The 13,508-nt window shown below is 36.4% G+C and overlaps 1 protein-coding gene across 3 annotated transcripts in view; it reads left to right on the top strand.

The window, feature by feature from the left end:
* Nucleotides 1-9,341, top strand: part of EPS15 (epidermal growth factor receptor pathway substrate 15) — a 65,661-nt gene extending 56,320 nt beyond the window's left edge. For all 3 annotated transcript variants that reach the window (XM_083359594.1, XM_083359593.1, XM_083359592.1), the window contains 4 exons: nt 1,274-1,350; nt 3,086-3,248; nt 5,829-5,995; nt 7,220-9,341. In XM_083359594.1, the coding sequence (XP_083215720.1) occupies nt 1,274-1,350; nt 3,086-3,248; nt 5,829-5,995; nt 7,220-7,366 (554 nt within the window). In that variant the 3' untranslated portion in view covers nt 7,367-9,341. The remainder of the gene's footprint in view (nt 1-1,273; nt 1,351-3,085; nt 3,249-5,828; nt 5,996-7,219) is intronic.
* Nucleotides 9,342-13,508: the final 4,167 nt, after the last annotated feature.

Below are 13,508 nucleotides of genomic sequence, written 5' to 3'. Positions count from 1 at the left end.
ACTTTTCAATGCAATTCTTATTGCTGTACAAACACAAGCCTGAGTTTTGTTTAGGCCAGGGGTATTAAACTGCCGGCTCATGGGCTGGACGCGTCATGCGGAAGCCGCACCCACCCCATTGCCGTCAATGGCAAAACAGTCCTGATACATTGCGTGAGGTCGCGAGTTTGATATGTCTGGTTTAGGCAGTCTTATTTTTTTAAAAAAAAATAGCACTATTTGATATATTAATCTTGCAGGTATATTAAAAACAAATCTATCAACTATCCTGTACTTCCCTTATTTAAGATCATTAGAAAATCTTTATAGCTGCAGAGAAGCCAACTGATTATAATCAGCAAGTTTTAGCTTTGACACTGTATCAACACAATTAGTTCAAAAAACCACCAGTGACAAGTTTGTGCCTGCCAGCTTGTCTTTTTCATGCACTATTTGCAACTGTAATCCTTCTTAACATACTCATTTGGGTCATTTATCAGACTATGATGGAAGAGTTAATGTTACCATTTGTGTGAAAAATGCATCTACCAATGGGTAGTAGTCATGGCAAAATCTGTGTCAAAAGAAAGTGTAACTTGGCTATCAGTTTCTAGAAATGAGCTGTATGGTCCTTGGTCTTTTTCATGTAGTGTGTCTTTTGAATGGCATCAAATGTCCTGTATTTCATTGTAACAATATGCATACAAGTGAAACAGAAAACTAATTTTTTTTTGAGTTTGAATTCCTTTGTACATTTTGAGGGGCACAATAAGCAAAATGATTTCCATCACCTCTTGGAATAACCTCTAAATATTTTGGCGGCAGTCCTGAGATATTTTTTAGTTTATTTCCCTATAATTAACTGAATGAGAGCTGAGCGGTAGTGAGCTTTACATAAACCTTCTTCCATATCTGATGAAAATGCAGATAGTTCAATAAATAAAGTAATCTGTTTCCTGTTTTTCATCTTGCATGGTTTTTGGTTTTTGAGTCTCCAAATCAGTGTAGACTCCTGCCTGGACAAGTCCTTACTGCTTCCTGCCTGGACAAGTGCTTACCGCTTTCTTGGCAAAATTTCAGAGTTGGCTTGCCATTGCCTCCTTCCTAGGGCTGAGAGTCCGACCGAAGGCCACCCAACTGGCTTTGTGCCTAAGGCATATCTAGAACTCGCAGTCTCCCAGTTTTCTACCCTGATGCCTTTACCACTGCACCAAATTGGCTCTTTTTAGATCCTTGCATGTGTAGTCCATTGGATTTATCTTCTTTCCTTCATGTTTTCCTTTGCTTACTACAGCTACAGATCCCTTTGCATCTTTGTTTGGAAACGAATCATTTAGCTGTGACTTTGCTGATTTCAGCACTTTGTCAAAGGTAATTTGAAATAATTAATGCTTGTGGACAAAGCATAAACTTGTTGAGTAACAAAATAAAACTTCAGCAAACATTATTGTAATTTAAGCTAAATGGTAACTTAATTCCCATTTTGAACTATGTCTCATTAACTATGGGATTATTTGTTTTCCTAATAAAAGTGTTGTGGTTAATGGAAATTACACCGTGGGCACTCATACAGTCTCATGCATTAGCTGATTTTTTTCCCTTCAGTTCTCAGAATATAATCTCTGGAGTGGACTAGTTCAGCTTATTTCTGAAGTTATACTATTTGGTAATTCATTAAGCCAACCCATAATCTGAATTTGTTGCAGCAGAATTGACATTGAAATAGTGAAACTGAGTGTGCAATCCTTCAATTCAGTTTCGTCATTCACAGGAAATGATACAGCAAAAACACAACATTGAAGGACACACACAAACACACCATATAGTAACTTTACACACAAATAGTTTTTCCAAAGGGGCCATCAAGATCTATACTCTTCATTTAAATTAAAAGGACTTTACAGTGGCAAACATCTGTCTATCATTAATATTTAATGAAGTGGTAATAAACAAATATGAAAGATCTGAGTAGCTATAGAAATTATTACTTCTTGGAGCACCCTAAATCCCCATTAAATAATACACACTCTCCATGTTTAGTGACCACAAACCATTCCTTAAATTGGAAGCAAAATAATTAGAGAAAAAGAGGGTGCGAAGATCACTCGTTGCTGCCATCCTGTTTAGATAAAATTCTCTCATGCGGCATTATTCTCACTCCAGTGCACATTGTTGTCAAGTGCAGAAGTTGGATTACAAGTGCCTGCATTAGTTGGAAAATTATTTTAAAAAATTATTATATTTTAAATTATTAAATTATTATTACCATCATACTGTGAATAGTTGCTAAATAAAATAGGCTAAAGGAGTGGCTGCATAGCCTTTGTTCTGTTTCCTGTAAATATACCATAAAATTGAAACTTCAGATAGCACCTCTAGGGAAAATATTAAAGCATGCATATATGATTACGGAGATCTTTATATTAAAGCATGCATATATGATTAGGAAGTCCTTAACTTTCAACCATAGTTGAGCCCAAAATTTATGTTGCTAAGTGAGAAACTTGTTGAGTTTTGCCCCATTTTATTTTTTCTGGCCACATTTGTTTAGCGCAGGGGTCTTCAGACCTGGCCCTTTTATGACTTGTCCACAAGTCATAAAAGGGCCAAGTTTGAAGATCCCCGGTTTAGTAAATCACTGCAGTTGTTAAATTAGTATCATGGTTGTTAAGTGAATCTGGCTTCCCCACTGACTTTGCTTGTCAGAAGGTTACAAAAGGTGCTGAAATGATCCCAGGACATTGCAACCGTCATAATTGTGAGTCAGTTGTCAAGCATTCAAATGAAAATCACGTGACCATGGGGATGCTGCAACGGTCATACAAGTGAAAAATGGTCATAAGTCACTTTTTTCAGTGCTGTTGTAACTTCAAACAGTCACTAAGTGAACTGTTGTAAGTCAAGGACTACCTGTATTGTAAAAATGAAAAATTGGAGAAAGCATTGGTTTATGGTGAAAAACTGGCTGGTGGGAATCAAGTAATGACATTCATAGGAGCTTAATAAGCAGCAGTTGGGAGCAACAGTATGAGGCTTATAATGATCAGTAAATAAAAAAAGACACTAACTTGTGCATAATGGAGTTATTTCCTTTCTTTTTTTTAAGACGAACAATGAAGATCCTTTTAGTTCATCTGCAACAAGTACTGTTAACAATATAGTTATAACAAAAAATTTGTTTGAGGAAGCTCCAGTCAAAAATGAAGATATTCCTCCTGCTCTGCCTCCTAAAACTGGAACACCTACCAGACCTTGTCCTCCCCCACCTGGTAAGAAGCAGCATTAAATCTGTAAATACTGAGGTTTATATGGAGCTTTTTTCAGATGTAATGAAACTGTAAAAGGAGCGTTCTATATTTTTTAACAGAATAATAGAGTTCGAAGGGACCTTGGAGGTCTTCTAAGCTAATCTGCTCAGGCAGAAAATCTAATACCATTTTAGACAAATGGCTGTCCAGTCTCTTCTTAAAAACCTCCAGTGTTGGAGCATCCACTGCTTCTGGAGGCAGGTTGTTCCACTGATTAATTGTTTTAACTGTCAGGAAATTTCTTCTTAGTTCTAGATTGCTTCTCTCTTTGGTTAGTTTCCATCCATTGCTTCTTGTCCTGTCTTGGTTAGTTTCCATCCATTGCTTCTTGTCCTGCCTTCAGGAGCTTTGGAGAATAGCTTGACTCCCTCTTCTTTGTGGCAACCACTGAGATATTGGAACACTGCTATCATGTCCCTCCTAGTCTTTCTTTTCATTAAATTAGACATACCCAATTCCAACAACCATTCTTTATATATTTTAGCCTCCAGTCCCCTAATCATCTTTGTTGCTCTTCTTTGCATTCTTCCTAGAGCCTCAACATCTTTTTTACATTGTGGTGGCCAAACTGGATGCAGTATTCCAAGTGTGGTCTTATCAAGGCGTTATAAAGTGGTATTAACACTTCACATGATCTTGATTCTATCCCTTTGTTAATGCAGCCTAGAACTGTGTTAGCTTTTTTGGCAACTGCAGCACCCTGTTGGCTCATACTGTATTTAAGTGATTGTCCACTAAGACTCCAAGATCCCTCTCGCACTTAACTATTATTGAGCCAAGCACCACTTTTAATATGTGCATTTGTTTTTTCTTCATAAATGTAGAACCTTACTTTTTTCACCATTGAATTTCATTTTGTTATATAGCGCCCAATGTTCAAGTCTGTCAAGATCCTTCTGTATCTTAAGCCTGTCTTCTGGAGTGTTGGCTATTCCTGCCAGCTTGGTGTTGTCTGCAAGTTTGATGAGTTCCCCATGTATCCCTTCATCCAAATCATTTATGAAGGATGTTGAACAGCACTGGGCCTAGAACAGAGCCTTGGGGCACCCCATTACACACTTCCCTCCATGTAGATGCAGTTCCATTGAGGACCACACGCTGAGTACGACTGGTCAGCCAGTTATGAATCCATCTGGTGGCCATGCTGTCTAATCCACATTTTTCTATCTTATCAAGTAGTAGGTTGTTGACTACTTGTATCAAATGCCTTACTGAAATCCAAGTAAATTATATCCACAGCATTCCTCTGGTCCACAAATTTTGTCACTTTGTCAAAGAATGCAATAAGATTTATCTGGCATGATCTGTTTTTTTACAAACCCATGTTGGCTTTTGGTTATGACTTTGTTTTCCTCTAGATGTTTGCTGATTCTTGCTTGATTATCTTTTCCAAAATCTTCCCAGGTATTGAGGTCAAGCTGATAGGTCTGTAATTTCCTGGATCCATTTTTCCCCCTTTTTTGAAGATGGGAACTACATCAGCTCTTTTCCATTCCTCTAGTAGTTCCCCAGTGCCTCAGGATCTTTGAAAGATATAGTTCAGTGGTTCTGAGATCACGTCTGTTGGGGTGTAATCCATCTGTTCCTGGTGATTTGAATTCATCTAAGGTAGACAGGTGCTCACTTACCGTTTTTTTGCCTATTTTAACTTGTGTTTCTAATCTGTTTTTTACGGTACTGTTTTTGATAGATTGGACTGTTTTTTCCCTTTGTGTAAAGATGGATGCAAAAAACAAGTTAAATGGTTCTGCTTTCTCCCTATTGCTTTTTACCTTCTTGCCACTTTCTCCCATTAATGGACCAATTGTTTTCTTGACTTTTTTCTTGTTTTTTACATGTTGAAAGAAGCTTTTTTTGTTATTTTTGACTTTTATTGCAAGCCTTAGTTCATTTTGAGCATTAGCTTTCCTCACTTCATCTTTGCAGGCTCGGGCTACTTGCTGCTGTTCTACCTTAGTTATGTGTCCCTCTTTCCACTTTTTATACTTGTCCGTTTTGTCTTTCAATTTATAAAGAGAGTTCTTTACGCAACCATACTGCTTTTTTTTGAGAGCTGTTATTTTTCTTCTTCATTGATATTGTGCTAGACTGGGCTTTTTCCCCACATTCTGTTACAAAAATGCCCAATTTAGTTACAAACTATTTTTTATTTTTTAAAAACTTTGGGTTATATTTTTTTAAATATCCAAAGCAATAAATTATAAAAGAAGCTGTTCTTTTGTATTGCTATATTAATACTATAAAAAACTAAATTCAGTTTGATAAGGATGGCTGATTTGAACCATTTTAACCTAGGCTAATATGAACATTGTGATTTGAATTAAATGACTAGTTCTCATTTTATATTTCCAAAAGCATCCGTATAATGAAAATAGTGGCACACATTATTTACTCTGCAAGTCAAAACCCTCATCCTTTAGAAACTTTAGAATATTTTAGAAAATCACATGAGTTTAGGATATGTAGCATTACTTATACAACTGTATACTGAATAAATTATTGTCATGTTCATAATTATGCTAACTGGTTATTTTGGTGTAGGAAAAAGACCTATCCACAAATTGGAGTCTTCAGAATCTTTTAAATTAAATGATCCTTTCCAGCCTTTCCCAAGTTCTGATGGTTGCAAAGGGCAGGAAGCTGACCCATTTGCTCCTAGTGGAGTAGGCAAAGAGATGGATTCCAATAATTTTGCTAATTTCAATACTGTAAGTATGGAGATATTCAGTTAAATAATGATTGTTTTGTAAGAACAGTGAATGTTCCTATGAACCTTGAGGATGGGAATGGGTTCCTATATATTAGTAATGTCTTGCTTAAAGAATACATCATCAAGATCTATTTGGAGACAAATACTCATTGTTAGCCTTCCAATAAACACATTAACCACTACACAACAATTATATAGTAATTCTGAAAGTTCTCTCATGTTTTAATCTAGCTGTAATTGCATACAGTATTATACAATGTCCATATATCAACCTGTAAGAGTACTATTAGGACGCGGTGGCTCAGTGGGTTAGGACGCTGAGTTTGTCGATCAGAAGGTCGGCAGTTTGGTGGGTCGAATCCCGAGTGCTGCATAACAGAGTGAGCTCCTGTTACTCGTCCCAGCTTCTGCCAACCTAGCAGTTCGAAAGCACGTGATAATGCAAGTAGAAAAATAGGGACCACTACGGTGGGAAGGTAACAGTGTTCTGTGCGCCTTTGGCGTCTAGTCATGCCGGCCACTTGACCACGGAGACGTCCTTGGACAAGTGCTGGCTCTTCGGCTTTGAAACGGAGATGAGCACCGGCCCCTAGAGTTGGAAACAACTAGCACGCATGTGCGGGGAAACCTTTACCTTTTAAGAGTACTATATATGCTTCTGTTGCTGTTAGAAAATGCACTGTGCAGGATTTAAAAATATAAATTGATATTGCAACAAGACAATGTTAGCTCTGAACACTTTCCTTAGCAAGCAGTCATTCAGCAAGTTTCTTGTTTCCCGCCCAGGCATTTGAATAAGCAGCCGGCTGCAGTGTTTGCATGATCCTTAGTTACTGTGTTGCATGACAGTCATATGATATATATTTGCTTGAAAAAGGTGGAGAAAATGTAAATAACGTTCTGAATCTATTGACCACATGATACAGAACTCTTCACAAATTTAGTTTTCTATTTTTTGTGATTAATTATAGTACTAGTATATTGTATGATGTATTTTAAAATAATTCATCTGTATACTTAGCATATGAAAGCACATGGGACTTTTTTGCCTGGGTTGGAAGCTAAGTGGAGTCTGATCTAGTTAATACTATGATGGGAGATTATCAGAAAAGTAAAAAAAAACATTTTAAGGAGAAGCAATGACATATTCCTTCCATATTATAGTGTTCATAAGTTCTTACTTGCTGTTCCACTAACAAGTCCATGTTTTTTTCTATTTTAGTATCCTACTGAAGAAGTTATGATTGAATGGGCAAAAAGAGAAAGTGAGAGAGAAGAGAAAGAGCGACTAGCGAGATTGAAGCAGCAAGAGCAAGAAGATTTAGAACTAGCAATTGCACTCAGTAAATCTGAAATAACAGAAGCATGAAGAGTTGTTTCAAATATTTCTCCTTTTCCCTGGATATCTAAGCTATACTTAAAGTAAATCAAGTTACATATGAATGGGAAAGTCAAAAGGCTTTAAATCCTGCAAATGTGATTTTTTGAGCAATTATCTTATTTGTAACTTTTTCATATCCATTATTTTCATTTGGTAATTGTTTAATATAGCAATTTTCCATTTGTACTTACCTTGGAATTTTTCTTACTGTACACTATTACACCAAAGTAGCTTATTTTAACATCAAAAAAAAAACCCTGACAACTCTACATTTTAAAAATTAGAACACCGATGCACAGCAATATATTGTGGACAGTTTCAAAGGACAAATATGTTTCATGCAAAGTACTTTTTTCTATGTGTAATATATTCTTTGCAGTGTGAAAATCTTTAGAAACGCAGGTGTGAGTAACTGTGTGAAGTGAACACATTTGTCCTTTAAAGATGGCTAGGTCACATATAAGAGATTTATCTTCTAAAATATTCTTAGATGGCATGTTTTATGTCTTTTCAGAAGGGTCCTATTTGCAATACCTATAATACTGAATTATTTTAGTTCTTCCAGGTGGCCTGCATTTGGCCTGTAAGTAAAACTGGTGATATAGTTAAATCAAATTATAGTTATTTAAAAAGAAAAATCTAGCTTGCAAATATTCAGGTAATTAAAAATTCTGATAATCCTGCTTTGTGTTGAAATATTCATGTCTGGCAATACAGTATTAAATTTTATATTTTATGTTTTACAGATATAGCATTTCATATTTAATATATGAAATGCATTATGCTTCTTGTTTTCTTTTTACTGGAAGCTCCAATAGTGGACTGGATATCTAATCGAAAGTATCTTTTCCCCCCTGCATTAACTACCTTTTTGCCTGTCCATTAAAAGTCTAAAGAAAGTTAGAATTTTTCCAGGGAGATCATAAAATTAGACTGGCCAAATTCACTGTCAGGAATTCTGATACTAATTGAGCCAGTTTCTTTTGTGAAATATGCAAAAATTGGTGATTTGACAGCTGAATATGAAATAAGGTAGGGAGTAGACTACACAAAAAAACAACTTACAACAGTCAGTTACTGTTGTGTATAATTTATTGAATGCCAACTGATGGTTGCACCTTAAATTAAATACCCTTATGTGGTCACCGAGTCAAAATAAGATTGAATGTTAAAGAAAATAAGTTATTTCCTATTCTGTATAGTATGTTACATAGTGCAGAGTGTTGAATTCATTCCAGTTATCTTCCTTTTTATTCTGAGATGCTTAGTTAGGCTGCAGGCCTACAAAATAGGTGGTCCTGTGTCATCACCACCCCACCCCAATGCATGATATGGTATTTATGACTGAATTGGATTTTTTTTCTTCTGCTGCAAAGGATTCCATAATTGCCACTGTCAGGATAAGGTATTTCCATTTACTTGTGGATGCTGCTGTCAAGAATCTTTTGAAGAAAGTAGTGTTTCCTCATTTTTTAAATATTCGTTTAGATAAACTTTCTCTTTTGCACTGAGAAATGAGAATTTAAACACCTAATAAACAAAATAAAACCTCTTGCCAAGTATTAATAACCTTAATTTTCTCATGGACTTTCATGGCATTAATCATACAAATTGTGTGATTAACTGCATTTCTTATTTTTAAATGTTTACTTGGTGGACCAATACATTATCTGTGTCACCCATATTCATATATACATGTACATGCATATGTACACAAACATTAATTCATTCAGGCATAGGATTAAAAGTTCTGAGACCCCTGATGTGACATTTTATGTTACTGATAGATCACAGAACTTTTACTCAAAGTATCTCAATAAACCACTGCTATGTCAGCTTTGATGGCATTACTACTAAAGGCTTGTAAGAACTTTTTCAGGCAGGGTTAACCTCTATTTATAGACTTTGTTTAAAAATTCTAAATACAGCCTGTAATTATGAATTAAACTCTTTAAGTATATAAGATGAGCCTAGAGGGTTTTTTTTAATGTTTTATGTAAGGCATAAAGCATCACATCTTTGGATCACTGTTCAAAAATTACTTCGCCTGATACAAATATATAGAGAGGGGGGAAATGGCTCAATTAATACTTCTGAATATGAGAAATATCCAACCTCCAGATGTAAATTGCCATCTCCCTATTAGCATGATATTAGATTTGCAGACCAACCAATTCCAGTATGGTACATGAGAATACCATCTTGAAAACTCATTCTGAAATAGAAAGTAAGAAAAGGATAAATACAGTGTCTTTTCACTTCAGTACTGTATTACAAAGCATGGAAAGTTTATAATTGATCCCCTTTTGAAAAGTCACCTTTTAGATTGTTACATGATTATTATACAGTTCCAATATGGTCTGCCATAAAACATCTGCATCAGTAATTTAGTGGCTGGATTTATTGTTTGCACAAAGTTGAACCCAAATAAACAAAATTATTGGTTAGCACAAATGTGCTAATCCAGCCACTGAAGTCAGATTAATTCTATTGCCGAGTAGGATTTCAACTTTTCAAAATTTCCTTCTTTTAGGATCTAGTTAAGAGTTACCTTTGTCAATATTGGTCTAATTCAAGCCTTGCCCAACTTGCCTTTCTCCAGTTGGGTCAGTTCAGCAATTCCCAAATTGTTGCTCTGAGTTGCAGTCAACAGATTTAAAAGTATCACTTTGGGAAAAGCAGAGCTTTGCGTGTATTTTGATCTGTTTCAAGAGGCCGCATGTCTGTATTTGAGGATTTGCACATAAGAACACTCAAGCGGATATGAATGATGGAATGCCCTAATTGAGCAGAACAGTATATGAGTGCTGGTTGGTATCTGTTACATTTGTAATAGCTTTAAATGACCCACTTTACTAAGAAAACATCTTGATCTACAGCTCTTATTTCCCACTTAATACTGCTCCCAACTTCCAACAATATGCATAAGAGTGTCCATGCTGAGAATAATTTAGAAGCATTTCTGATTGTACAAATCTTAACAGAAAAATAATGTCCTTGTGTGGTCTGGAGAACATCTAGATAGCCTTCATAGAATGCACAGTTTTAATACATAATCTATGCAGTTCATCAAGTAAAATGCCCTCAAAACCTGTCCTATGTATATTTTAACAGATCTGAAGGACTTGTGCTACTATAAAGTTTAAAATGACTTATCTACCCATCTGAAACTTTTGTAACCTTGGATGCTTTACATTAATTATTCTGGTTGATACCTAATATTACTATTACATTGCTTGTTTTAAAATTGACCTTAAATATTGAGGTATTTGATTCTTACATAGAATGTAGAATGTACGCATGATCAACACACGTAGATTGATTATGTGCCATCAGGTTGATTTGATCTGGTCTGACTTTGGATAGAAACACGGCAGACTAGGATGTCTCTGTGAAATAGTGGGGATAATGCAGAGGCAAAGATCAACGGTCAGACAATACACCCAAGCTAACAGAGCTTTTCCAGACAGAGCAGCCAGAGATGGGGGTAAGCTCCACATGAGGAAGCCCACAGGAAAAAGCGCCCATATATCAGCCTTTCCAAGGAAATCAGACAGGAAATAACTAGATTTAGTTGCAAGTCTTAAAGTACAAATCTACTGCCATCTCTTTTTACTTGACTGATAAGTTAGTGTGGATTCTCTTAAGTTTTTCAACCGTTAAGCCCCTGGGAGCTCCTCCCACTCTCTGTCTATTTCCTAGGCAGTATCTTTTCCCCTTATCCCCCAAGATTACCCAAACCTCCAGATGTAAACTACCATCTTCTATTAGCATGGCATTAGCTCTACAGACTGACCAATTCCAATTGGTATATCACACTTGCAACTTTGTGCAAATTTTGTTTGAAGGATACTGCCTGATCCACTTTTTAAAGCACATTTAAATGAAGCAAATTTGACACTTGAGAGCATTTAAAGCCACTTGCATGAGTGTATCTTCGATCCATAAAAGATGAAAGTTGAAAAATGAAAATGCCAGTTACCAAGATTTTAAAAGAATTAAAATGCAAAAGGCTTATTGGGAGTTTAGAATAAGAAAGCTAAAAAACAGGCTAAAAGAACAGTTAAATTTGGAATATTGCCTCTTTAAAATACTTATTTTAATTGAACAGATAATATACAGTATATCTCTTTGGGAAAGAAAGAATATATTAAGGAAGCTGACTGACAGACTGTTAAAGAGATAAATAGAAGGGAAACATGAAGTTCTAAGCACATGTGATTACAGAAGTACGGAGTGCTGAATGGGACCAGTGTTATGAACATAAAGGGGGGGGAAAGCCTCACATTTACTCCCCTTTTATGGATTATAAATCTGAAATATATAAAAATGTTTATTACTAAAGGGCAAGAAAGTTATTGTTAGCCTTCATAGACAGCCCAGACAGGAAATGAGCAAATTCTATTTTATTGAAAAGATAAAAGGTAAGGAGTCCCTCTGGTCCCTCCGCTAGTCGTTGCTGACTCTAGGGGGCAGTGCTCATCTCCATTTCAAGGCCATTGAGCCATCACCGTCCAAAGGCATATCCACGCTCGTGGCCAGCATGCAGACACAGAGCGATGTTACCTTCCCACCAAAGTGGTAACTGTTTACTTGTATGCTTTCAAATTGCTAGGTTGGCAGGAGCTGGGGCGAGGATGAGTGCTAACCCTGTCGCATGGCACTCGGATCTTGAACCTGGCTGCCAGGTTTCCAGCTGACAAGTCCAGTTTTCTTAACCACTGAGCCACCAGTATAAAAGATACATTAGAAGAGTTTTGAAAGTCTGAAAGTACAAGTTTCCCAACCTCATCATTAAAAACCTTACAACTTGGTCTCTTCTGAGCCTCTTGTTCTGCCCACCGCGCAGCTGCAGGCTATGCTCGCTCTTATCTAGGCAGCATCTCTTCACCCCATCTTCCAAGGTCATTCCCACAGATCATTCCAGTTATAAAAATGCGATCTGAAAACGCATTTATTTGAACAAGCCGGCTTGGCCTGATGGGGGATGGGTTGGGTTTTTATTGTTCTTAATATTTGTATTTACTGTTTTTACCTTGGGCATTATGTTTAATTCCTTTTAACTTTTGTATTTTTGTATTTTAATACATTTGCCCTGTTCACCGCCCTGAGTCCTTCGGGAGAAGGGCGGTATATAAATAAAATTATTATTATTATTATTATTATTATTATTATTATTATTATTATTATTATTATTATTATTATTATTATTATTATTATTATTATTATTATTAAAAGGGAAGGGAGGATTGTTAGACCACTTCAAAATAATATATCTATGATAGTATCCTCTTGTATGAATTTATCTATTTCATTGGCCAGCAAGATTATTATATGTGCATAGAAGGCAGATATATTGAAGTTACCACAGTGGAAGATTTTATGGAATACTAAACCTGGACTTTTTGCTGGAACTGGAAGAACTAAAATAATTTTAAGACTGGACAATTAAAATAGCTTTGATGTGTGTGTGTGTGTGTGTGTTTGTGTGTGTATACATGTTAAAGAAATTACATTTTAAAAAAAACTATGAGCAGAATAACTATGGTTTAATTTATACATCAGGCATTTGCTATTCAGCATAAAGAGTTGGGTGCATGTTTTCTTTCCCCTTGAACCACTTACGTTCTTCCTGTGAATTTAATTTTTAGACTAGCTGCCCATCCAGCCCTGTTGAAACCTTATGGATTTATCCGCGCGCCCCTCCCTCCCCGCAATTGCAGAACTTGTAAATTTCATACCAATGCGGAGAACACTTAATAATTAAATGAATCCATCATTCCTTTTAAAAAAAAACCACCACCACCACCCTCACGCGTTCTTCTTCCTCTTGGTTGATGGATCCAGTCAGGAACTGTTCGATCTCCCTTCCAGCAAGAAGGAAAGACAGAGAAAAGAAAGAAATCTTTAATCTTGGGCGTTTCAGATACAGCAGGAAATTGATGGAAGCCGCTTGCCTTGAAGCCTAAAAGCTCCCTCTTGGACTTGGCGCCACACCCAGATCAGACGCAAAGGAGCTCCTGGCCGAAGTTGGTGGACAGCAGCGCTTTCCTGGAGTCTGGAAGCGGCCCCGTTGAAGAAGCTAGAAGAAGAGGTGGAGCCCAACCGGCTGGAGGGTTGCTCCGAAGGT

Source organism: Vipera ursinii (genome assembly GCF_947247035.1).
Source record: "Vipera ursinii genome assembly, chromosome: 3".
Lineage (NCBI taxonomy): Eukaryota > Metazoa > Chordata > Lepidosauria > Squamata > Viperidae > Vipera > Vipera ursinii.
Note: the sequence above shows the minus strand (reverse complement) of the source record. Positions and strands in the feature narration are given on the sequence as shown.